The following is a 27,765-nucleotide window of genomic DNA, read 5'->3' as shown; positions in this document are numbered from 1 at the left end:
TCCCCGCCAGCCAAGGTACCTAGGGCGGGCGGCAGCAGCCATCGGGGAGAGTGGGGTGGCAGATCCTTGGGGGGGCCGGCGGCTGTGGTGGCAGCAATAATCATTGGGGGGGGGGTTGGTGGCGGCAAAAACGATGATGATGATGATCCGGGGGAGGGGGCCCGGGGGGGCCTGGCGGCAGCAGCAGTCACAATAACCCTGGGGGGAGGCCTGGTGGTGGCAGCAACAATGATCCTTGGGGGGGGGGGGGGGAGCCTGGCGGCGGTGGCCCTGCTCCAGGCTCGGCTCAGTCTCTCGGCGGCCCTGATCCCGAACCTCAGTCAGAGAGAAAACCAAGTGAAGCTGTTGACAACAGACTGTCCCAAATGGGGAAGGGACATAAGTTGGAGACAGACACCCACCCTCCCTAACCTGTTAGACACGAGCAAAACTTAAACTCTCTTTTGCTGGTTTATCGGTGTTCCCTGAGTGCTGTATCTACCACTATAAAGGGATAAAAGCACAGACACTAAGATATAAGGAGAACCACAGGGCTTAACCTTTGTCCCAACATAATACAACAACTTACTGAGGAAGATAAAAGATCTACAGGGCAGGTCAGGGAGAGAGAGAGAGAGAGAAAAACTTCTAAGGCAACGGCATAAGGAGTAAAGAGCATTTGCTGTTATACTGTAGGAGTGAGAGAGTACAACAATGGCATCTGACATACGAGAAGCTACCCAACGGAGAGACCCACAACCTTTTCTTTGCTGAAGGGTTTATGATACTTGTTGAAACCACTTTACATTGATTTTATGCACAATTTACCTTGCACTTTTGAATCATTCTCATTTTCTACATAATTATTCACTACTGGAGTGCCCATTAAAGGATGTTTTCATCTTAAAGCTAAAGATTGCCTCCAGTTCTCTTTCTGCCTATTTCCTTACTGTGTCTACTAATTATTTGTCCATCTTAAAGGTTTACATAGTAGATGAGGGCAGATAAAGACCTGTACGGTCCATCCAGTCTGCCCAACAAGATAAACTCATATGTGCTACTTTATATGTATACCTGACCTTGATTTATCCTTGCCATTTTCGGGGCATAGACCGTAGAAGTCTGCCCAGCACTTGCCCCACCTCCCAGCCACCGGTGCTGCCACCCAATCTTTGCTAAGCTTCTGAGAATCCATTCCTTCTGAACAGGATTCCTTTATGTTTATCCCATGCATTTTTGAATTCCGTTACAGATTTCATCTCCACCACCTCCTCCTGTTCACCTTTACGTTCATCTCCACCACCTCCCGTTCACCTTTACGTTCACTAGAGGGATCCTTTATAGTCTATGTTCCATGAGAAAGTTGGGGGTGTAGAAGTGTAAATTTGGCCATAGACACACTTCTTGGTTATGTATCTATCTCTGGGGCAACCCTCAGTCCCAATACACAAGAAGGCCACCGCACTTGGCATCTCCTGGTGGAGATGGTGGAGGTGAGGACTATATCTGAATTCAAGAAAGCATGTTGGATCTCTTAGGGGGAGGAAGAGATAGTGGATAATATGGATAGGCCAACTGGATGGGCCATATGACCTTTATCTGCCGTCATTTTCTATATTTCTATGTTCATGTTCCTAGGTTAGCCTTGATTTAGGCTTTGGAGGAGTAGCCTAGTGGTTAGTGCAGTGGACCTTGATCCTGGGGAACTGGGGTCAATTCCCACTGCAGCTCCTTGTGACTCTGGGCAAGACACTTAACCCTCCATTGCCCCAGGTACAAATAAATACCTGTATATACTATATAAACCACTTTGAATGTAGTTGCAAAAACCACAGAAAGGAGGTATATCAAGTCCAATTTCCCTTTCCCTATTTGAGATTCTACATGGAATGTTGCTACTATTTGAGATTCTAGATGGAATGTTGTTACTATTTGAAGATTCTACATGGAATGTTGCTAGTGGAGGAGTAGCCTAGTGGTTAGTGCAGTGGACCTTGATCCTGGGGAACTGGGTTCAATTCCCACTGCAACTCCTTGTGACTGTGGGCAAGTCACTTAACCCTCCATTGCCCAAGTTACAAATAAATACCTGTATATACTATATAAACCACTTGGAATGTAGTTGCAAAAACCACAGAAAGGAGGTATATCAAGTCCCATTTCCCTTTTCCTTTTCAAATGTCCTACCAATGAGGCTCACTAATGGATGGGAAAGAGACTCCCCAGGGGTCTGTGCAGAAAGTCTCCTTAAGTTTAGAGTTCAAACACAACAATAACACAGGAAAGTGCAAAAACTATTTTTAGCTGCTTCTGTTCGTACATAAGCAACTAAAAAAGATAGTATTTTTCTCACTTTACATTATATTACAAAATATTATTATATTCCACCTATACCGTATAGTTCTATATAGATTATGAGATATAAAAGAACCCTGGGAAGAACATCAGGAAAATACCATCAAACATTCAAATATTTTTTTAAATAAAAAGCCTTTAGCATCTTGCAAAGTAAATAATTCTGAAGTTTCCTAATTTGATATGGATGTGCATTCCAAGCCACAGATGCCAAGTATGTAAACCCCATTCACAGAGTACTTTTATTTATTTATGTATTATTAGGCTTTATTTACCATCTTTATGAAGGAATTCACTCAAGGCGGTGTACAGCAGGAATAAGTCAAACAAGCAATAGACAATTACAGCAGTCAAAATGTTCAAATAACAATACAAAGTATGGCATAGAGGGGCATAATCGAAGGGGGATGACCATCTCTAAGGACGTCCCGGTGAAGGGGCAGAGAAACCCGTATTATCGAAACAAGATGGGCATCCATCTTTCGTTTTGATAATACGGTCGAGGACGCCCAAATCTCAACATTTAGGTCGACCTTAGAGATGGTCATCCCCGGTTTTCAGCGATAATGGAAACCGAGGACGCCCATCTCAAAAATGACCAAATCCAAGTCATTTGGAGATGGGAGGAGCCAGTATTTGTGGTGCACTGGTCCCCCTGACATGCCAGGACACCAACCGGGCACCCTAGGGGGCACTGCAGTGGACTAACTGATGCACTACCTGAATGGAAAAAGGCTTGCAGTGGTCACTAATCACCTCCCACCCCGAAAAAAAAAACAACTTTAAAAACTTTTGTCTTTTTTTTTTTACAGTGTGGGTGAAGGATGTCCTTCACTATGCCTCCGCGATGGCAGTTGAGGATGTCCTTTGCTATTTATTTAGATTTACTCCATTTTTGGTGCACCCTCCCTCTTTCACTCCCAGCCCTGTGAAGTTCTAATGCTGCGTGAGCCACACAGCAGTGCTTCACAAGCTGTGAGCCAAGGAAGGAGAGAGAGGACAGAGGCTGGAGTGACAGCCGAGGAGTTCGATTGCTATGTGGCAGTTGATGACGACCTGCAGACATAAACCATGCTGACAGTTGCTCAGAGTTGCAGTCTGCGGCTGAGGATGCTGGAGACGCAGCTGGCAGCGAGCGTGAAGCAAGAGCCACTGTGACATTTGCTGCTGCATTACACAGCTTGGACATCTAGGGTGCCAGAGTTACGAACATTATTATGACCTATGGACCTTGTCTACAACACAAATTGATAAACCACACTATACAGAAAACAATTATAGCTTTTTTTCCTCCAATTAAAAAGCATTACTTGTGCGTTAAAAGTTTTATTTATGCGTTATTGATCTTATTTAGAAAATTGTCTATCCTTTACAACATTTAGCAGTGATGGAAAACTGTTCACTGTCCAATTACAGTAATAAATAATTTATGCTGCATTGGTTACTGACATAATGCTTTGAATATGGTCACTTCAGTTATGTGTAAGCAGGGGCGTAGCCAGATCTCGAGGTGGGAGGGGGCCAGAGCCCAAGGTGGGGGACACATTTTGGGCTGACGGCCCCCACCCCCTCTCCCTCCTCCTCCACTTTGCTGCCCCCTCTGCCACCTCGCCGCCCTGCTCCTCTCCACCCACTGCTGCCGCTGTTAACAGATCTTGGCTGGCGGGGGTCCCCAATCCCCAGCAGCCGAAGCCTTCATCCAGCGCTAGTCTCCGTCTCTGCTGCATTGCTTGTGCTGCTCTCTCTTCCCCTCATGTCAGGCGTGCTCCTTTTAGTGAAACTGAGCATTCTCAATTTCGCTAAAAGGAGCGTGCCAGACGTGAGAGGGAGTAGGGCAGGCAATGCAGTGGTGCTGGATGAAGACTTCAGTTGGCGGGGGTTGGGACCCCCTGCCAGCCAAACCAGGGGCCCAGAGCACATTTGGGGGGGGGCCCAGGCCCCCGCTGCCCCCACGTAGCTACGCCACTGTGTGTAAGTGAAATTTCGGTCTGGAACCCTTGTACTTAACCGGACTGCTCTGGAGCTTCTTATTCTATGTCATCGTGTTAACATTAGGAAAGTCCTGTTTACCATCACATTCACCTGCTTATCCATTGTCAGACTACTTCTTGTATCCCACTATTATCCAAAAACAAATTTCAGTTCAAAGTGGCTTACAATTTACATTTTGGTGGGGTTACAATAGTGTTGTGCAATGTGGAGAGGACATCTATAGTTCGTGTGGTTGTTCATAGAGTTTTTGAAGAGATAGATTTGAGGAGGAAAAGTTAGTGGTAGCTTCAAATTTAAAATCAGGACCACTCAGTTTGTAGTATATTGTCATTCCATGTGTCATCTTCCTGTCCTATTAATAAAAACTTTGTTTTGCCCTTATTTAATTTCAAAAAGATGCCCCTCAATCCAACGCTCTAGGAGGTTCAAACGACCAACTACCTTCTGCGACATCTGAGCTGCAGATGACAGCACAGAAAGGAAAACTGTGATATCATCTGCATAAATCAAGACTTTTTAGCCAGACCGGCAAAGTATTTAGCCTAGAGATCTCATGAGAACATTAAACAACATGGGTGACAAAGGCAGTCCTCGTAGAACCTCACACTGGAGCCTCCACGGACATGATTTTAAAACTCATAAGATCTACAAGTGAGAAGTTTAGAGATGATATCCATCTATGCCAATTTGACTTAAAACAGACAATGCACTTGACATGTCAAATTTTTCCCATGTTATTGTGTTTGAACTTTAAAGTTAGAGACCCTCTGCCCAGAGCCCTGGGGTGGAAATCACATGAGAAATAAGGATAATGCGATCTTTCTGATGAGTTGGCAGGCATGTAATGATATTATGATAGGATTATGATTGCATGCCTCTTGGATAGTATTTTCCTTAGCTTTGGTAGAAATGTGCAAAGACCTAATGTTACAAAACTTGTACTATACTTTACTAATCTTCATCTTCCATTCCTACTCCCCTCCTTCATAAGAGTCATGCAAAGTCTTGCTTCCATGACCTGTTGACAGATGTACTGAAAACCTGGGTCGTTTACCAAGAAGAAAAGTCCCATTAGCTTAGAGTGGAGGAGTGGCCTAGTGGTTAGGGTGATGGACTCTGCTCCTGGGAGAGTTCGATTCCCACTTCAGGCACAGCTCCTTGTGACTCTGGGCAAGTCATTTAACCCTCCATTGCCCCATGTAAGCCCGCATTGAGCCTGCCATGAGTGGGAAAGCGCAGGGTACAAATGTAACAAAAATAAAATAGATACTATTGGAGATTCTACATGGAACGTTGCTAGTGGAATAGCAACATTCCATGTAGAATCTCAAATAGTAGCAACAGTGGAGGAGTGGCCTAGTGGTTAGGGTGGTGGACTTTGGTCCTGGGGAACTGAGGAACTGAGTTCAATTCCCACTTCAGGCACAGGCAGCTCCTTGTGACTCTGGGCAAGTCACTTAACCCTCCATTGCCCCATGTAAGCTGCATTGAGTCTGCCATGAGTGGGAAAGCGCAGGGTACAAATGTAACAAAAATAAAATAGATACTATTGGAGATTCTACATGGAATGTTGCTACTATTGGAGATTCTACATGGAATGTTGTTACTATTTGAGATTCTGGAATGTTGCTATTACTTGAGATTCTACATGGAATGTTGCTACTTTTGGAGATTCTTCATGGAATGTTGCTATTCCACTAGCAACATTCCATGTAGAAGGCTGCGCAGGCTTCTGTTTCTGTGAGTCTGACGTCCTGCACATACGTGCAGGACGTCAGACTCACAGAAGCAGAAGCCTGCGCGGCCACATTGGTGATCTGCAAGGGCCGACTTCTACATGGAATGTTGCTAGTGGAATAGCAACATTCCATGTAGAATCTCAAATAGTAGCAACAGTGGAGGAGTGGCCTAGTGGCTAGGGTGGTGGACTCTGCTCCTGGGAAACTGAGGAACTGAGTTCGATTCCCACTTCAGGCACAGCTCCTTGTGACTCTGGGCAAGTCACTTAACTGTCCATTGCCCCATGTAAGCCCGCATTGAGCCTGCCATGAGTGGGAAAGCGCGGGGTACAAATGTAACTTAAATAAATAAATATCAACAGATCCCATGTGACTCAGTGAAGCTATCATGGTATCTTGAGATAAAATGTGTAAACATATTTCCCAGTGCTGAATGGACTGCATTACTTTAGGGATATCTAAAACCAGGGTTTTAAAAAGTTAATTAAACAATATGTTTCTCTTTTTTTTAATGAAATGCTAAATCAATAGTAATTAGCTGTTTGTGGCCTGGGACTGTGATTACCTTATGCAAAACCTGAAGTCTATGGATTAACAGCTTTTTACTACTCTCTACTCCAAGCCTTCCCCACTGGGACTCTTACTGAATTGGTAATATGGAATGGTGCTATGTTAATTAAAACCTCTAAGCTATCAATTGAAGGCACTTTAATATTAAATTTAATAGAGCATGTTAAAACAAGGCCATTTTCTTTAAGTTATGTTCATAGGGATGCATTGAAGGCTACTTACATTGGTAAGAACCCTGGGTCTTCATTAAAATACTTTCATATATTGAACTATTACATTTGAATTTTTTTAGGTTGTAATGGAGAGAGAAGCTACCAAAATCTTAAAAGCCAAAGGCCGTAAATTATTTTGCTCATCCTACTTTGCAGAAACTGTACCTAAACTTCTGCCCATATGACCTTCGATAGACAGTAACTTCAGGGCCTCCAGAATTTTTCAGTGTTTTCCCATATCACCTTTCACATGTAGATGAAATGCTGCAGTGATTAACTGTGACTTGCAGATTGCCATTTGCTCTACAGCTATTTACAGTACTATTCGTGGATGAACTACAAGGTGTCAACATAAGATTGGGTTTAGGCTCAGATCTTTCCTCCCCTCATTTCTGTACCAATCTCAGCTCTATCTAAGCCATTGAGCAGGATCATAACCCAAAGACAGATATAAGTCTCTCAAATTTATTTTTGTTACATTTGTACCCCACGCTCTCCCACTCATGGCAGGCTCAATGCGTTTTACATATACAGGTACTTATTTGTACCTTGTACCTGGGGCAATGGAGGGTTAAGTGACTTGCCCAGAGTCACAAGGAAGGAGCTGCCTGTGCCTGAAGTGGGAATCGAACTCAGTTCCTCAGGACCAGAGTCCACCACCCTAACCACTAGGCCACTCCTCCACTGTTGCTACTATTTGAGATTCTACATGGAATGTTGCTATTCCACTAGCAACATTCCATGTAGAAGTCGGCCCTTGCAGATCACCAATGTGGCCGCGCAGGCTTCTACATGGAATGTTGCTAGTGGAATAGCAACATTCCATGCAGAATCTCCAATAGTATCTATTTTATTTTTGTTACATTTGTACCCTGCGCTTTCCCACTCATGGCAGGCTCAATGCGGCTTACATGGGGCAATGGAGGGTTAAGTGACTTGCCCAGAGTCACAAGGAGCTGCCTGTGCCTGAAGTGGGAATTGAACTCAGTTCCTCAGGACCAGAGTCCACCACCCTAACCACTAGGCCACTCCTCCACAAATGAGATTATGTAGCTCTAATTCAAGTTCAAGTTGACCATGCTCTACATTTTTGTTCACAACCTCCAAATAGAAAGACAGTGTAAAACCTCAGCTGAATTGGTGGGATGCTGCACTGCTCTAACGCCACTCAGATTGGCCATCACTCTTTATTTCAATCAACTTTATTTAGCACATTGCACAACGTAGGAAGAGATGATCAACCAAAATTCAGGGCTGATAACTAGGAGAAGGAAACAATCTTTTTGCCATGGCCAATGGACTTGTCCCTGTAAACAACTGAGGAATTAGACAAAATGAAAGAGGAAAGGCCAAGGATCCCATACCAATCTACCCGAGGCTAGCTTCAGGAATACTCTCCCAAATAGTGACATCTCTTCTAAGGTTGGGTAAAAAGGCAGGCATTTCATAATCATATCTTGCCAACTCATCCTTGAATGTCAATATTTTGTTGTTAGCCATTGCCAATAGCTAGGTGAGCAACTGTGATAAATCAACTTACTTCTGAAGACAGCAACACAGCCATCTTCACAGATGATTGCAATAATAAATTGTCTGTCTCCCAACCCTGCCACCACATATTAGTTCTACAAACTTGAATAGTTTGAAGTTGCTGTCATGTTTCTAGTGGGTTGACTTTTCTTCAGTCAAAACCACTAAGTCTTTTGGGTGAAAAAGCACCTAGAAATAGCTAATCAGGCCAGAGAAGGAAATAGGGAACAAACAGAAAACAATCCACTCATTGACGAGGTAACTTACATCTTCCATGTCATCGTCGTAGTCCAGTGGGTCGTCTTTCTGTGTGTCGATACGCATAAAGAATTCACTGGGTACGTGCATCATCTTGCCATTGCAGTCTTGATATTCTGCAGGTGCCATGGTCATTGGACTGATACTGACAGAGTTTCGCAGGGTGGGCACCTGAAGAAGCTCAGGCAAGTCCAAAGAACCTCTGGTATCGAGAGATTCAGCTCGACGGAGGAGGGACCCTCTGCTCACAGTGCTGGACTTGCAGTCATCTGATTCATCATCTGTGCTCCCTTTCCCCTCACCAGAGAGCAAAGACTCTCTTTCCCCTTTCTGATTCTTCTTTTTGAGGCTTGGGGCCCTGCTCATGCTGTTCCAGCTGGAGCGCCGGCTCCCCCAGTTACTGTATGTACCCCATGGTGTGCAGGGAGAACTGCGGAGGCTGGACTGAGAATAGAGACAAACAAACACATTACACATGTTACACGGTAGCACGAATCATCAGAAATTCAGTTTCTGTGAAACTGCGTTACTGAAGAATGAAGAACAATTCTATAACTGGGTGTGTGAAGTTGCATTCCCCTTGTGTGTGCAAGTGCACAGAAAAGCACCCCTTATGCATGTATGTGAATTATTTGCTATTCTAGTGCCATAGCACATAACTGCAAGGGGGGGGGGGGGGGCATACATATGGGTGGAGCTTGAGGGTATGGGCGTGTCTCCAATATGTGCATTCAACTTATACAATACTATAAGTCAACTGTTTTACATGGCACACTTAAGACGCATTCATTTATGTCTGCCGTTGACCTGGTATAAATAGTCACACCTAAATTTACGCGCTCCAATTCTGGTTTATGCTAGTACTAGCCGTTGAGCCCGTAAAAACGGGCTAGTAAAGGAAGGGGGGGGGGGTTTGAAAGGCCCCTCCCCCCCCGGAGTCGCCGCCGCCCCCCCCCCCCCGGAGTCCCCTCCGCCACCCCTCCACCCGGGTATCTGGCTTCACTATCCAAAACCGCCGGAACGCAGCACACAGCTCATCTGAGTTGCCGTCGGCCTTCTCTGCGTGTGTTCCGCCCTCATGTGACGTAACGTCGGCGAGGGCGGGACACAGGCAGTTAAGGAAGGCCAACGGCAGCTCAGAAGAGCTGTGTGCTGCGTTCCGGCGGTTTCAATAGTGAAGCCAGGTACCCGGGCCGGGTGGAGGGTGGGTGGCGGCGGCGACTCAGGGTGGGTGGGGTGAGCGGTGGCGACGGCGGTTCCCTCACTCGCAGGTGCACAGGTTCCCTCTCTGTCACACCCCCGTCATCACGTATTGACGCGGGGGCGGGACAGAGAGGGTCTCTACTGCGCATTTGCGAGTGAGTACGCCTCTTGCCATTTATATGTTTGATTTTACAACTGACAAACTACTGTAACCAGGATATAATAAACCTATTAATAGTAATTTTATTGTTTCTTTTTTAATTTTTTAAGAGCACCCGCAGATAGTCCCACTATAAAAAGCACAGCAAATTTCTGTTGCTTAGTGGTCTAGCACTTCTTTCATCGGGTTACTCATTAACTGCCTTAGATATCATTGGTATTGACGAACATTGGGGCAGGTTGCACTTTTTTGAATTGTACATAAGGCTGGTTGGATATTGTTGTTATATTAATTGAAGAATTACACCAGTCTGTTAGCACTTATTTGGTGATTCACTGGGTATACCCCTGACCTGCTTATACCCCTCCCAGATCCATGGCCCCATGCAGTAGTGCACTATATTTCTTAAGTATATTTTGTGGGGTCAGAACCCTAATTCTTGCCTGGACTGAGTTATTAAGTGCCAACAGAGAGCCTGCACTTGAGTGCCAACAGCCATAGGTGGCGGAATGAAGCGAGCCACAGGGACCACGGTCCTACCAATATTTTGCCCCACCCAGCATCAGCATGGGGAGAGGGAGCAGGGCCGCCGAGAGGGGGGGGCATGGGGGGGGGGACAAAATTCCCCGGGCCTCCAAGGGGGGCCCGGCGCCACAGTCCCCTCCACCCACCCCCCCCCTCGGTCCACCACCGGGCTGGGCCCCCCTGAATTCAAATCATAGCGCCTCACCTCCACTTTGCTCCATGAGAAAGAAGCGCAGCAGCGGTAGTCTGCAGATCGCCTCCCTTCGAGCTTTCCTTCCCTGTGTCCCGCCCTCGTCTGATGTAATTTGCGTGAGCGTGGGACACAGGGAGGGAAGGCCCGAAGGGAGGCGATCTGCAGACTGCCGCTGCTGCGCTTCTTTCACACGGAGCGAGGTCAAGGTGAGGCACTATGATTTGAATTCAGGGGGGCCCGGCCCAGTGGTGGACAGAGGGGGGCAGCGATGACGATGATGACCTCGGGGGGGGGGGGGGGGGGGGGGCCCGACCCAGTCTCTCAGTAGCCCTGAGAGGGAGGGGCAGGAACAGAGCTTAGTTTGGTCCTCACAATTAAAAACATGTTCCATTGCCCCTGCCAACACCCTCCCTGTGAATTTCTGGTCCTGACCTGGACCCTCTAACAAACTGTATATTTTAAATAAAGTAACCCGTCTATGACCAATATGGGCAGGAAAGGGTTACCTATGCAAAGCAGCTTGAGCAAAGCTTAGGGCTGACAAAAATGGCCTAGAAAAAGGCTGACCCTCTGCTTAGAAGTAAGCAGCGTGAATGATATTTCATGACTGGCAGCATTTAATAAAGAGAGAACTGGGAAATCCTTTTGCTCCAGAGCAATTCCTACTGCAGCTGCCTGAGGATGCGGAGGGAATCTGACAAGTTAATCGGACCTCATGGCTATACTAAAGGCTGTGTGAGGGGTGGGGGTGGGGGGGAGAGGGGGGTTATTAAAAGATACACAGTGATTCTTGATTCTGCTTTACAATTTCTGAGCTGTATTTCCATCCAGTTACCCTTGGGGGTCAGCCCACCACAGATTCTGTGTCTGTCAGGATTTATGTTTGATCTGAGCATCCAGATTCTCTGTTGTAACTTCTGGCTGCATGTGGTCCTGGGTCTTTATTAAAATGGGCACTTTTCGGCTGTGGGTTGTGTGCTTCCACAGATAATTACAGAGCTGTGCCTGGCACCGGTCTTTAAGCTATTTTGTTTTTTGAGCCCCCACGTTACACGGATAATTACACACAAGTTGTTTTCTTTCTGGGCTCTCATCCATATACTATGAACTGGTTATACTGTCAGCAGCTCTCTCAAGCTTGTCTTTCCTTCCTTTCCCTGGTGGCATCGTTTGTTCTAACGGCTCTTTTTCCAAGACCTGCTGACTCAGCAAAGCCAGGAAAATGAAACGGGGGAGAAAGGACGCAGCCGTGCCCGCTCTCTTAAGAAAGGCATTGAACCTCGGCCAAAAAGCTTAGCCCAGAAGCCCAAGTGCTCATCTCAAATGCCTCCCGGCACAGCCATCTTTACAGCTGCCATGCATATTATTGAATTTATTCAACGGAGCACAAAAGATGTAAGCAAGCGACACAGTGTGCTCTGTTCCTCCTCTGTCCCTCTCCATTTCCCACTGCCTTTACGCAACTGATTGCCCAGTGACTGTAAGGGGATGGGGAGGAGCATTTTTGATAAAACGCCTAAGTCTGATTTTGGACGTTCTACTAGAAACGTCAAAAAAACTGAGTAGTGGTGATCACAGCCAGTTTGGAACCTGAAAACCCTCTATCTCTTTGGTTTCGAAAATTGCCCTTGTCCCTTGATGTTTTGTGCTCAGTGCATTTTTCTTTCGGGGCCATTCTGGAAAACAAAATGTCCAAGAGAAAAATGCACAAGAAACAGCCATTGGGATGTCTGAGGGGGACCATCATGCTTAGTAGACTGACTACAAACACATCTTGAAGGAGTTCACTCAAGGCGGTGTACAGTAAGAATAGATCAACATGAGCAGGAGGCAATTACAGCAGTAAAAATATTCAACTAACAATACAAAGTATGGCATGGTACAGTCGTTCCCAAACCTGGTCCTGGAGGCATCCTAGCCAGTCAGGTTTTCAGGATACCCACAATGAATATTCATGAGAGAGATTTGCATGTAACTCCTCCACTGCATGCAAATTGTGGGTATCCTGAAAACCTGACTGGCTGAGATGCCTCCAGGGACCAGGTTTGGGAACCACTGGTGTAGTTCATTACTTACAATGTCAACACAATACGTAATAGAACACTTTAATTGATAGTGAAGGGTAAAGTAAAGAGGGTAAGAGGAGTTAGAAAGCAAGGTGACTAATTTAAAGAAAGTTGCACGTGAGGTCAGAGAGACGGTTAAATATTATCTCAGCTAGGGTAGAAGTGTATTGTGAGCCCTGGCTCCAGGAGCAGAAAAATACCTACTGTACTGCTCTGTTCACCACTACAATAGCTCTCCATGTAGGTACAGCAGGTAATTAGTGTATTTTGGAAGGCTCACACATTCCACCATAAGTGTAACAGTTAGAGTGGGATAAGGGCCTGGGTCCCCTTCTCTACGATCCACTGTACTAACCACTAGGCTACTCCTGGGACCTGCTTACCGCTCTAATAGGACTTGCCATCATCTGTGAAGCTGTCATAGAGCCTGATATGTCCTGTCACTGTCATATCTTAGGGGCCTGGAAGGGGTCAGTGACCACTGTGGAAGTAAGGGGGGTTATGCTTTAATCCCTCCGGAGGTCAATAAGGGCTCCTTTTGGTCGTGACTGAAAAATGTCTAGCCAAAAAGTCTTAATTTTGGCCCTAGATATTTTCATTTTGTTCCATTATTGCATGTCCCACCCAAAACAGGCCCCCATCGTGCCCCCTTGAAATTTGGATGAGCTGTGGAGCAAAATGTTTAAAATCGTGGTGTTGATAATTGCACCTTGGATGTTGTTGAGAGAAAAACGCCCTTCTGCCATCTTATGACATTTTTTGGACGATTTTTTTGTTTTGAAAATGAGTCCCCAAATGTTCTTCCAGTTAATCCTTGCTTTGTCCCCTCAACTTAAGTTCTGATACGAATCTTTGCCTTTTGTTCCATTCGTTCCTCCAGTAAAAGATGTTAAAAATACAGGGGTCGATATTTAAAAGGTTTTAACCACTGTTCTTCACTGTACTTGTACTTAAGTAGGTAGGAAGGATCCTACTTAGTCATATCCCACTGGCCAGCTCTGCCGCTACTAGTCAGAGGCAGTTATTACTACTACTACTAAACATTTCTAGAGCGCTACCAGGGTTACGCAGCGCTGTACAAATTAAACAAAGAAGGACGGTCCCTGCTCAAAGGAGCTTACAATCTAAAGAACGAAATGTCAAGGTGGGGCAGTCTAGATTTCCTGGGTAGAGGTGTAGAGGTTAGGTGCCGAAGGCGACATTGAAGAGGTGGGCTTTAAGCAGTGATTTGAAGATGGGCAGGGAGGGGGCCTGGTGTATGGGCTCGGGGAGTTTGTTCCACGCATGGGGTGAGGCGAGGCAGAAAGGGCGGAGCCTGGAGTTGGCGGTGGTGGTGGTGGAGAAGGGTACAGAAAGGAGGGATTTGTCTTGAGAGCGGAGGTTACGGGTAGGAACGTAAGGGGAGATGAGGCTAGAGAGGTAAGGAGGGGCTGCAGATCGAGTACATTTGTAGGTTAGTAGCAGAAGCTTGAACTGAATGCTGGATATCAATACAGACACCAAGGCATTATCTGATTAGTGCTGGGGCAGTCTGGGGGCAGAGCCAGACCTATATAGCAAACGTTCAGACCTATTTTACCAAACTCAAAATGTTTTGAAACACCTCTAGAATGTTTTCAGACATTGTAGATGATCCACAAATGCCCACACAACCCAGAATTTTCCCTCTCCCAAATGCCCCTGATAGCATAAACATTTTACATCATTTTTCTGACATTTGTGAAGACATTCAGAATTTTTCATGCATCCCTAAATGGGCCCGCTCCACTCAATATGGAACGAATCATTCTGGTATCCTACCAAGGACTTCAGGTCGTAATTTGATGGGTCTATGGATGCGTTGCTTCCTCTTCTTGAGTCTGCAAAAGTGTGCATGGAATCCATAAACTGGGAGCTCTTTGGGGTGGGCATAGGTGTGGGAACAGTTCGCATGATGATAGGAGGGGGTAAAGCTCCACGAGGCTCTAAGTGCCCATTCGGTGTTACTGCAAGTGAGTACATCTTCAGCTCTAAAAAGGAGACCAATTGCATATCTATTAAAATCTCCTATGGATACGGAGTTATAAATACACAACTTCTACAACCTCCCCCCCCCCAAAAAAAAAACAATGAAACTGCAATGCAAAAGATTTTTTTACATTATTTGAGACTATCTGCAATAGACATGCATCTGGTTTCACTTAGACCATTTACTTTGAGTTGGTTTGCTTCCTTATCCAAAGCTTTCAGAGCTCTGCCCCTTCCTAGATTGTTATGCCCAAGGGCACAGAAACTCCATATTAGCTCCAAGGATTCTCCTGTGTGGTTCATCCTCAAGGCCACTGCTCGACCAGTAGTGGCTGATACAGTAATAGGAGATGTTTTCCTTTTCTCTCTCGTTGAACCTGATCACACCTCCTCCTTGACTTGACTGGCCCCTAACAGCTAGCCTTAAGCCAGTGGCATAGCTATGGGTGAGCCTAGGTGGGCACAAATATTTGGCTTGCCAAATGTAGGCCAAGTGCTTATTGTCCATGGAATGGATTTATTTGGCTGTCCTGCATTGTGAAAATGAGTGCAAACCAGGGGCCTACCTTTCCTACTCCCTGCTCTGTGCCCTTCCCACCCCCACCCTCGTAAATGTATACAGTTTTTTTTAACCTTCCCCTCTCTTCACTTCCATCTCCTCTGCCCCTACTCACGTCTTCATCTTTCTCCCTCTCCTCTGCCTCAGACCAACATCTACTCCCACACTCCACCTACATCTGACATCTGCCCATCTCTGTCTGAACCCCCTGCCCCCACTGGTCTACCTCAGGGCCATTGCTGGCGATGATTTCTATAGGCAACCTGAAGTGGTCCTGCAGGCTTCCCTCTACTGTGTTCCTGCCAGTGAAGAAACAGGAAATGACATCATCAAGGGTGAGATGCAATAGAGGAATGCCTGCAAGACTGTTGCAGTTGCCTATAGGAATTGCCATCAGCAATGACTCTGAGGTAGACCAGGGAGTGGGGGGGGGGGGGGGGGGAGGGGGTTCAGAGACATACGGGCAAATGCCGGGCTGTGGGCAGGGGAGGGAGAGAGGGGAGTGAGGCACCGCCACAACACTGGATGGGCCTGAGGCAAGAATGGGTGGGCCTGGTCTGTGCCCACCCAGGCCCACCCGTAGCTACGCCATTGGTGCATACCTGACCAGTTTCTCTTTGGTTAAGATTATGTAACATAGTAACATAAGAAAACCTGACCAGTTTCTCTTTGGTTAAGATTCTGTAACACTTGATGGAAACAGCTAAGTCCCACACAAAACAACTTTAAAAACAGGTTATTAATTGATCATTGAGCAAATGATGAAGAATGCAGGATACACACTGGAAAGCAAATACTTGATGGGTCTGTCATCCTGCTACACAGGTAACTGTGCACAGTGAGAGGACCGTCCAATTAAGGGCATAAGATGAATATCAACACCTTGTTTTACCCTCATTTATTCCAACAAGAAAATCTTCTGCATCCTACCAGTGGCTCGAAGGTCTTTGAATTTCTGTAAATCCTCGTCAAAGTTGGCCGACGCTTTATCTTCATCAGTATCAGACCTGGTTGCATCACCCTGCCGACACACCAAAGGTTAGATTTGCAGAGTGTTTTCTTGTGAAATGCAGACATGTGTTTTTCTTTAACTTGAGAACTTTCTCTAGCACTTTGTATAGTTATTTATGCATTTATTATTATAAATGCTCTTTATTAAACCAACAGCAATCAGATACAATAACGGCAATCCAGAACAGTATAGAACAATAAAAAAAACAGAACAATACAAACAAAAATACCAGATACCTGAACCCACTTATTTCTCAGCTGTGGTGTTGTATAAATGTACCCAACCCCCACTCCTTCAATTTCCTGGTCCTCCCCCACCACTGTTCTCTTTAAGCTGAGTGGGAATCCCTCCGACTGAATTGCTGCCAATAGCTGGTGGTGTTTCAATATTGTGTTTTCAGTCGGTAAGGACAGGCAGGTTCCCGGGAGTCCTGCAGTGTTTGCCTGTCCTTCATTGTTGAAAACGTGATAATGAAACAGTGCCCCCCAGTGGCAGGACTGTACTGGAGGACTCCTGCTTAGTTTAGAGGGAACAGTGTTCCCCACTGGAATTATGTATGGATATATTTATTTCAAATGTTTATAGTCCACATATCTAATATATATATATATATATATATATATATATATATATATATATATATATATATATGTATGGATTATAATAAAACATGCATAATTAAAAACATAAAACAAATAACAACAATAGAATTACACATTACAATACAAAAATAAATCAATAAATAAATCTTTCCAGGGCTGTCAAGAGCTTTCATTCACCGTGCTCAAGAATATTTTTCCTATTTTGTATTCTGCCCCTCCCCCCTCAACTTATCTAGTCTGGTCACTCAGTGATGGTCTGGGGCTAAGAGGCATACAGCACCACTCCTTCCAGAGCTTTCCTTGGCTGATGGAAGTGAGGGAGGAAGGAAGGACAAGAGATGATGGCAATGGTAGGGGACAGGAAAGAGAGAATGATGCTGTCTGCAAGGAGAGGAAGGGAGTGCACAACCACCTCCCTCCCCAAATTCTATAAATGATGCCTAAACCTAGGTACGGAGTTATAGAACAGGGCAAGTTATATGCACAACTTCATTAACTAATTGGCACTTGTTCTGTCCTCTGACAGCCTCGAACTAGTTTACAATGTGATCCTAAAATGTGTGCAATGCTTTTACTGTTATTCTCATTTCTAAGGACTATCATTGCTGCAGTTCTTACTCTGCAAAGGTATGTAGTTCACAAGCAATGCAACCACACTTGCTTGGCTGTGTAAGAACTGTTACCACTGGTTGTGAGGCTGCCCAGACCTCCTCTCTGCCAAGCTTGGCTCTTTCTCTTCCTGCTATTATTTCCTGGTCATTCTCACTATCTCTGTCCTGGGAGGTCAGCCAGGTATGACCTTTCCTTCCAATCGAGGGCTGTCCTCTAGCACCTCCCTTGCCACCCGGTGGCAGGCTCTGTCCCCATTGGTCTCTACCTCCTCCTCCCTGAGCCTACGTGAAGCCTCAACACCCCTTTGTCCCTTCAGCCACGAGGCATTCACCATCTTGGCCGAGACAGCTTTGTCCTGCTGGAACTCCCCGCAACGAACTTGGGTTTTTACCTTGAAAATATCTCCTCCCTAATGAGATATCGCACATTCCAGTCACCCAGCTTTGAACCATTTCTACCCGTTCAACTGTTTTTCTCCCCTGCAATAAAGCTACTTCTCCTCATATCTCCACCTCCAACAGCTCTCAGATGAAGGAGTCTCTGTGCCCTGGAGCAGCACTTCTGAACATCTGTCTGTGAGTAAATTATCTGTGATTTATTCAAATAAAAGAGGCTTCATAAAAATAATAGAGACTCCAGGTGTGACTGTGTGCCAAGGTTATACTCCAAGATATTGAGGCCTCAAGTTAACAAGCCTCAAAAGTCTTGAACAGCACTAACTTGGGAAATAATTGGTGATGATGCCCCTATCTATAAACAGCACCCCCCCCCCCCCCAAGATATTCAAAACTATTTAACCATCCAGGAACGGCTCGTGGCTGATTAAATAGGGTTTAACGGACCCTTTTAGTGCCTCAATTTTGAACTACTGCTTGGCTACCGCGTGGTCCGAGCGGTAATTTCATTTTTTACTTGCATCCAATTAAGTGCATTGGAAATTTTCTGACGTGCTGCACTAACCGAGCGGTAATCGGCATTGTACATGCGTAGACCATTACTACCTGGCTAATGCATGAGACCATACGCTAGGTCAATGGGTGGCGGTAAGGTCTCAGGCCCAAAATGGATCCCCGCCAATTTTTATTCTGCCGCATGTCCATTTTCGGCCCAAAAAAGAGGCCTTTTTTGCAGCTGCGCTGAAAAATAGACCTGCACGCGTCCTGCACATTCCTGAATCTCCACTACCCCAGTTGCAAAGGACTTAAATATAAATCAACATATGCATCCAGCTTTTCCTACATTAGCACGGAACTATGGAATGCACTACCAAATGCCATAAAAACAACGCACGACCTAACAATCTTCCGAAAATTACTAAAAACCAACCTGTTCAAAAAGGCATACCACACAACGAAACTCTTCCAGAACTAGACAAAATTGAACTCTCTATAGCTGACTGCTTCAGTAACTCTATCACTAGCGAACGTTAACACACTACCACCTTATTTCTCATGCCGAAATGAACTGATTATCTAATTTAATCTATAATTTACTCTACCATCTATGTACTTAATGCAATAACACTTTGTATTTCTCATTCCGGAAATGGCGATCGCCACTAAAGCATACTGTAAGCCACATTGAGCCTGCAAAAAGGTGGGAAAATGTGGGATACAAATGCAACAAACAAACAAATAAATAAATAAATAAATACACGCGTCTACACCAGCGCAGGTCACTTCTCGGTGCACCTTAGTAAAGGGATCCCTAAGTGCCTGACCACAGATATTCAGTGGGAGATAAGCAGTTATCTCCCACTGAATATCCAGGATCGCGAATAGACACTAACAGGCTATATCACGTGACATAACTTTTAGGAGCGAATATTCAGCGCCAAACCAGTCATGCTGAGTGGTCAAAATAGGCTGCTTAAATAGCAGGCCTATTTTGGACCATAATGTCGGCATAGGCAGTTAACGTTTTAGCAGCCAAAATACACCCGGATATTCAACGCCAGTTGCCGGATATGGCCCGGCATTGAATATCCCGGTTTAACACCGGTTGCGGACAGCAGACGCACTGCCTGCCGCTGGCTGATTATCAAGCCCAGTGCGCCTAGCTTCTTTCACATGGTAATACAAAGAGGGAGGGGCACGGACATGTCAGAAGTGGTCCTACTATTCCTGCACACACTTTATAAAGTAGATGCATTTTTGCGACCAACTGCCGCAATTCGATGCCATCGTTTATGCCAGCCATAGACATGGCGTAAGTGTTTACATCTAAAGTTTGGCACATAACCGCAGACTTACACTAACAGGGGCATTTTCAAAAGAGAAGGGCGCCCATCTTTCGACACAAATCGGGAGATGGGCGTCCTTCTCTCAGGGTCACCCAAATCGGCATAATCGAAAGCCGCTTTTGGGCGTCCTCAACTGCTTTCCGTTGCGGGGATGACCAAAGTTCATGGGGGCGTGTTGGCAGTGTACCAAAGGCGGGACGGGGGCGTGCTTAACAGATGGGCGTCCTCGGCCGTTAATGGAAAAAAGAAGGGCGTTCCTGACAAGCATTGGCCGACTTTACTTGGTCCATTTTTTTTCACGACCAAGTCTCGAAAAGGTGCTCGAACTGACCACATGACCACTGGAGGAAATCGGGGATGACCTCCCCTGACTCCCCCAGTGGTCACTAACCCCCTGCCACCCTCAAAAAACAACTTTAAAAACTTTTTTTGCCAGCCTCAAATGTCATACTCAGGTCCATTGCAGCAGTATGCAGGTCCCTGGAGCAGTTTTAGTGGATGCAATGCACCTCAGGCAGGCAGACCCAGGCCCCCCCCCCCCCACATGTTATACTTGTGGTGGTAAATGTTGAGCCTTTCAAAACCCACCAGACACCCACTGTACCCACATCTAGGTGCCCTTCACCCATAAGGGCTATGGTAGTGGTGTACAGTTGTGGGGAGTGGGTTTTGGGGGGCTCAGCACCCAAGGTAAGGGAGCTATGCACCTGGGAGCAATTTGTGAAGTCCACTACAGTGCCCCTAGAGTGCCCGGTTGGTGTCCTAGCATGTAAGGGGGACCAGTGCACTACGAATGCTGGCTCCTCCCACGACCAAATGGCTTGGATTTGGTCGTTTTCGAGATGGGCGTCCTCGGTTTCCATTATCGGCGAAAACTGGGGTCGCCCATCTCTAAAGTCGACCATCTCAATATTCAGGTCGACCATCTCTTAGGTTGACCTAAATGTTGAGATTTGGGCGTTCCCGACCATATTATCGAAATGAAAGATTGACGCCCATCTTGTTTCGATAATATGGGACGCCCCACCCCTTCGCGGGGACGTCCTCAGAGATGGGCGCCCTTAGGGATGGTTGTCCCCATTCGATTAACCCCCTCCACGTATTCTAGAATAGATTTGTTATAGAAGACAGGCTTAGCGCCCAGTTTTGGCACCTGTTCTACTGCCGTTTATAGAATTTCCTCCAAAATGCTTTGCAAAATGAACTCTTATATATTTTTTGTGGCAAGGGGTTTATTAGGATTTAAAATAAACTATAATTTCATGAACTTCCTTGTCCAGGAGAATTCCATTGTGGCTATAATTGATATTAACGTACCTTTACTAGCTGTTCTCAACCCACGTTTTAAAAAAATTAACATTTAATTTATTCCAGTGACCTGATTCACCTAACCATAATGCACTCATTATATGGTATTTATCTACGCATTTCACAAAGTTGTCCCTCCAGATTCAACACACGCCGACTCACTACTCTTATGATCAAGATTCAATTACTAACTGGAAAACCAAAGCACAGGGAGAGAATGACTCAGTATCACAAAGAAAATCGGTAGCCGGTAGTACAATTCGAACTGGAATTTTAAGCCAGACCCACACCTCCTCCGCAGCACCCCTGGACACCAGAACACAATTACACACTTTAATGTGTCACACAGAGAGAAGGGTAGAAAAGCAGAATGATGAGTTAAGAGACTGGAAAAAATCTAATCAGTGTACGCCCTAAATATTTCCTCATTCACCTGCCATTTGTCTGTGTCCCAAAGTGTTAACACAGCGATGCTTTCAATGAGCTGAAGCTGTGTAATTTTTCAAATCTAAAAAAATTTCTGTTTTTGTTACTGTGCCATTAGAAAAAATTCTGGCTGTGCTCCTGACTCAAGTCCAGTTCAAGGCATTTTGTTTACCCTGAATTACACAGTATCATTCCAGTACTTAATATAAGCTAAGCAAGTCACTTCCATGTACTAATGACCTCCTAAGAGTGTGGAATTTAAGAGTTAGACTTTGTCAACATAAATGACTGCCTGGTCAGTCAGATTTAATAGACGGAGGAATGCTGTCACACAGCTGCTGCCATGTCTCCACTGGGTTGGTTGCTGCAGCACTGCTTGGTGTGTAATGGAAAGTGGAGGTGCTATATGCAGGGAGGGGCACAACAGAGACTTGCAGACCCCCCCCCCCCCCCCACACACACACATTGAATTATCTGCCTGGAGTGGCTGCTCTGGGGAATCACCATATTGCAAGACAAGAAGCACTGTGAATTTATTTATTTATTAGGATTTATTTACTGCCTTTTTGAAGAAATTCATTCAAGGCGGTGTACAGTAGGAATAGATCAAACATGCGCAATAGGCAATTAGAGCAGTAAAAATATTCGAACAACAATACAAAGTATGGCATGGTAGACTACTTGCAATGACAACACAATATGTACTAGAACATTATAATCAGTGCATTTTGTCTAGCAAAAAAGGTGCCTGTACTCAAATGCCAGGCCACCCTTCAGGGGTGGAGTGATCATTGAGGGACCCACCCTACAATAGCCAGGACCCCTGCAACCAGTCATAGAATCTATGACAAGGCAGAATTTGTGTGTAGAACCTGAGCTCTTTCATTAAAATATGAGAACCATGGGTCAAGTTTAACAGACAGTGGAAAAGGTGCCGGTACTCAATACCCCCAAGTACCCCTTCAAAAAAATCCCTGATTATAATTGGTAGTGAGGGGTAAGGCAAAGTTGTTGTAACATATAGATGAGTAAGAAAGTAGGAGGAATTAGAAAGTAAGGTGATTGATTTGAAGAAAGTTGCACGTGAGGTCAGAGAGATGGTTAAATATTATCTCAGCTAGGGTAGGAGTGGATAAACATGTCCTTCTGCAGTATAAGCAGCCCATGTCACTCCTTGTGTGTGTGAATTTAGGGGAGAATCTGAGTGAGGAGAAGGGTCCCGGTGCCCCACACCTTTGATAACTTATGGAAGTAACTTCTCTCACCCTATGGTTAGTTATGGGGAATTCCCCAACCCCATCCCTTCACAGCTGCCCCCATTTTAAATCTGTCCCTACTGGGATCTGAAACAGATTGTGTAAATTAGACTAGAAAGATAAGGCAAATATGTATTTTAAATCAGAAAAGAAACACAGCAGAAATCCCCAACTTGTCGGGAGATCACGCTACCTACCCAGTAGGAAGTCTGACAATGTGGAAAGTGCCTAAGTAAAATATTTCCTTTTTCTTCTCTGTACAGCACAACACAAGGTTTGTCTTATAATTAGAAGGAAAGTCTGATATGCATATGGTCTGAGCACCAGTCAATAAGCAATTGGTTGTTGGCGACACACTTCCATCCTATCTAGTGCTCAACAAACTATGAAGAGCACTATAGTATTCAAAGGGTTAATTCCTATGCTATAGTTACATTCCAAACACCGTCTAGTTTTTCCAAATTCCCCCATAGCCCACATCTAACTAAGGCTTAGAAAACTCTGCCCTATTTCTTAACATGCTGTACCAGCATACAAAAATTAATGTTACCATCACATTACCTCTGCTTGGAAGCCTTCTACGAGGATGGCCACTAAGAGGTTGAAGAGGACATAATTGCCAAATGTCATTAGAGCCACAAAGTAGAGAGCCGCCCAAGACGAGGTAGACGCCATCCCGTTGTAAAGGACAACATTCCAGTCTTCTTGGGTTAGAATCTGAGGACAAAGGCATTCTATTAGTTCGAAGCATGTATTCTCATGGCTTGCATTTCGCTTGTAGGCATTCCTTCTTGCCCTTCCTGTTCTCTTCTGAACCCAACAATTTGGAGATTCTCTCAAACAATAATCTAGCTAAATTAAACAAAGACAGTATTTTGACCCCACCCTCACCCATCTCCCGTGCCCGAACAATCTTGGAAAGAGTGGGATTCTTTCCTGCCCCCATAGCCACAGAGGGCACTACACCAACAGGGCAGGCCCTGGCCATCAAGGTAGGTCTTGGGAGGGCTGTAGTGTGATATAGAATAAGGCCCTCTGCACCTAAATCTATGTACCGGGATTTATGCCAGATTTTTGTTGGTATAAATGGAGGCATAGAGTTTTAAGCGCTGGGATATCAACTAAATGTATTCTATGTACCGTGCAGTGGCGTAGCTACGTGGGGCCAGGGGGGGCCTGGGCCCCCATAGATTTGGCCCTGGACCTCCCTGCCGACGACCTGCCCGACCCCCCTCTCCCGCCACCAACCCGGCGTCGCCGTCGCCTGCCTTTGCTGGCGGGAGACCCCAACCCCCACCAGCCGAGGTCCTCTTCTTCTCGCAAAAGGCTTCCTTCTGTTTCTGATGTCCTGCATACAATTGAGGCAGGTAGATCTCATGCATATTCATTGGGGGAAATCCTAAGAACTTGAGTGGGTTGCTGCCCTTGAGGATCGTAGCCTAGTGGTTAGTGCAGTGGACTTTGATCCTGGGGAACTGGGTTCAATTCCCACTGGCCCTTGTGACTCTGGGCAAGTCACGTAACCCTTCATTGCCCCTGGTACAAAATAAGTACCTGAATATATGTAAATCGCTAGTTGCAAAAACCTCAGAAAGGCGGTATATCAAGTCCCATTTCCCCCTTTCCCTTATGACATCACAATATCAGAAGTGAGCCAAGTATCGGGCAATCAAGCCATTGTGACATCACTGATGAGGTTGGCTCTTATTGGTGGAATGAGTGGAGGAGTAGCCTAGTGGTTAGTGCAGTGGACTTTGATCCTGGGGAACTGAGTTTGATTCCCACTGCAGCTCCTTGTGACTCTGGGCAAGTCACTTAACCCTCCATTGCCCCTGGTACAAAATAAGTACCTGAATATATGTAAATCGCTAGTTGCAAAAACCTCAGAAAGGCGGTATATCAAGTCCCATTTCCCTCCCTCCCTCCTATCCCTATACTAGACCACTCTGCATACCCCATGCTTATAGTAAGAAAGCTTTTTTCTCTGCTCCAATGTTTTCTACTTCATGTAAGATTGTATTTTCCCTTCTCCCCCTTCTCCTATTGCTTCCGTAAGTTTCTTGAATTGTTCTTTGTCTCATCCTTTTTCTCTTTTATTCTTTTATCAAATAAACCGCTTAGGCTCACTTGACTGAGGCGGTATATCAAATAACATGAACATGAGCAGAAGCTGTAGGTTTCAGTATTTTTGGTTAGAATTTTTTCATTCAGACAATATTGTACCACAATATATCATATGACAATACAAGCATACAATGTCCGTAATTCTTCATGCTTTGCCGTACATTTATCGAAAAAGAAGATTATTTTTAAAAATCTGCTTTACGTTGTTTGCATGGTCTTACCTGAAAGACAGTGACAATGGCCCAGAGCAAAGAGTCAAAGTTTTTCCTGTCTGGAATCGTATCCCCGCCATCCATCGCCAGGCTAAATTTACATCCAAAGAGATGCATTCCTAGGATGCTACAGATTGAACATAACATGAAGAAAGAGTTGATCTCAGTAGCTGGACTGTGAAGAGCTGTCCAGAAAAGTTATGGGAACATTAAGAAATGCCACAGTGCAGCAGACTAAAGGTCCACCAAGCCTCATATCCTCTTTACAACGGTGACTAATCCGGGGCAAAAATACCCAGCGGGATCCCAAAAAGTTGCAAGATTCCATGCTAATTACTCCTCTCTGAGCACACCACCCATACTCTCATCTACTCTCTCATTACCTCTCGCCTTGACTACTGCAACCTACTCCTCACTGGCCTCCCACTTAACCATCTATCCCCCCTTCAATCCGTTCAGAACTCTGCTGCGCGTCTTATCTTCTGCCTAGACCGATATGCTCATATCACCCCTCTCCTCAAGTCACTTCACTAGCGTCTGATTAGGTACCACATATAATTCAAGCTTCTCTTATTAACCTACAAATGCACTCAATCTGCAGCCCCTCATTACCTCTCTACCCTCATCTCCCCTTACGCTCCTACCCATAACCTCCGCTCACAGGACAAATCCCTCCTCTCAGTACCCTTCTCCACCACCACCAACTCCAGGCTCCGCCCTTTCTGCCTCGCCTCACCCTATGCTTGGAATAAACTCCCTGAGCTGATACGCCAAGCCCCCTCCCTGCCCATCTTCAAATCCTTGCTCAAAGCCCACCTCTTCAATGTCGCTTTCGGCACCTAACCATTATTCATCTATTCAGGAAATCTAGACTGTCCCAATTTGATTGACTGCACTTTTTTGTCCTTTAGATTGTAAGCTCCTTCAAGCAGGAACTGTCCTCTGTGTTAAATTGTACAGCGCTGTGTAACCCTGGTAGCGCTTTATAAATGTTAAGTAGTAGTAGGAATAAGCAGTGGCCTTTCCCCAATCTGTCTTAAAAATGTTAATATCTTTTAGAAAACCTATATTCTCTTTAATTGGACCAACAAAGGATATCATTAATTGTAATTTCTTTTCAATTAAGCTATGTGGAGGACCATTTTCGATAAGACGTCTAAATCCAATTTTGGACGTTTTGCTGAAAATGTCCAAAAATCCAGTTGCGAACATTTTCAAACCAGAAAAAACGTCCAACTTTTTGTTTTGAAAATGGACATTTGCTAGATGTTTTTGTGCTCAGTGCATCTATCTTTTTGGACCATTTTGGAATGAAAAAAAAAAGTCCAAGGGAAAAACGCACAAAAACAAGCCACTTGGATGTATGGGATGCCGGCATTCTAAGTAGACTGGCCACATAGACATTGCACCGGAAGAAGAGGACCTCGGCTGACGGGGGTTGGGGTCCCCCGCCAGCAAAGGTAGGCGACAGCGGGGGAGGGTTGGCGGCGGGTTGGGGGGGGGGTCGAGAGGGTCGTCGGCAGGGGGGTCCAGGGCCAAATCTACGGGGGCCCAGGTCCCCGTGGCCCCACCTAGCTATGCCACTGGTGAGTATCAGAAGTGTAGCCAGGTTGAGACGTCGGTGGGGGGGGGGGGGGGGGAGGAGGGAGGGAGTGGAGGGCAGACTGCACAGGCATGAGCAGACACGAAAGACCATATAAAAAACTAGGCGCCAGCGCCATCAGAACTCCATTTGAGGGAACAGCCACTCCCCTGGCAACCCACCTAGCTACGCCACTGGTGAGTACAGTAGGTTTTTGGTGGGTTTTGGAGGGTTCACACTTTCCACCACAAGTGTATCAGTTAGAGTGGGATATGGGCCTGGGTTCCCTTCTCCACAGTGCACTGCACCGACCACTAGGCTACTCCAGGGACCTGCCTGCTGGCCATAACATCTGAAGCTGTCATTCAGGCTGGTATGTACTGTTTCTTTCACATCTTTGGGGGTGGTTGGGAGGGGATCATTGACCACTGGGGGAGTAGGAGGGGATCATGCCTTAATCCCTCCTGTGGTAGTTTGGTCATTTAGTGCACTTTTTAATGACTTAGTCGTTAGTAAATAAGGTCCAGACCAAAAATGTCTAACTTCTAGCCCTGGATGCTTTTGCTTTGTTCTATAATGGCAGAAAAACTTCTACCTTTTGGGAACGACTAAATCCTACCCCCAACATGCCCCCTTGTGACCTGGACGCACTGCATACAAACTGCATAGAATACCATCTTAAAATGGGCTTCGAAAATAGCAGTTTGGACGTTTTGGCAAAAAATCTCATCCAGCTGCCAATTTGGCTGCTTTCTGGATGCTTTTCTGATTTGAAAATGAGCCCCTTTCCGTTTGAAGTTGCCTTTATACTTTTTAAAAATTATTTATTACCAAACGTTACTTTCGTAAACTGCCTAGATAGTTCACTTCTAGGTGATATATCAAGTAAATTTGAAACTTGAATTGCCCAAAGGTGGTGTCGTACATGAGTTTTGCAGACCAGGGGGAAGGAACAGACCTCTGAGGTCTGGACATGGAAAATTATTAGGATGGGCACATTGGCATTCTATGTTCCCACTCAGATATACTTATTTAATAGAG

At 45.5% G+C, this 27,765-nt stretch overlaps 1 protein-coding gene across 2 annotated transcripts in view; it reads right to left on the bottom strand.

Moving 5' to 3' along the window:
- Positions 1–27,765, bottom strand: part of CACNA1H (calcium voltage-gated channel subunit alpha1 H) — a 311,405-nt gene that overhangs the window by 109,104 nt on the left and 174,536 nt on the right. For both annotated transcript variants that reach the window (XM_030211678.1, XM_030211677.1), the window contains 5 exons: positions 25,152–25,269; positions 23,368–23,523; positions 16,279–16,369; positions 14,583–14,791; positions 8,645–9,079 (listed from right to left, as the gene is read on the bottom strand). In XM_030211678.1, the coding sequence (XP_030067538.1) occupies positions 8,645–9,079; positions 14,583–14,791; positions 16,279–16,369; positions 23,368–23,523; positions 25,152–25,269 (1,009 nt within the window). The remainder of the gene's footprint in view (positions 1–8,644; positions 9,080–14,582; positions 14,792–16,278; positions 16,370–23,367; positions 23,524–25,151; positions 25,270–27,765) is intronic.

The sequence above is a fragment of the Microcaecilia unicolor genome, chromosome 8 (genome assembly GCF_901765095.1).
Source record: "Microcaecilia unicolor chromosome 8, aMicUni1.1, whole genome shotgun sequence".
Lineage (NCBI taxonomy): Eukaryota > Metazoa > Chordata > Amphibia > Gymnophiona > Siphonopidae > Microcaecilia > Microcaecilia unicolor.
This window is presented reverse-complemented; position numbering and strand designations above follow the sequence as displayed.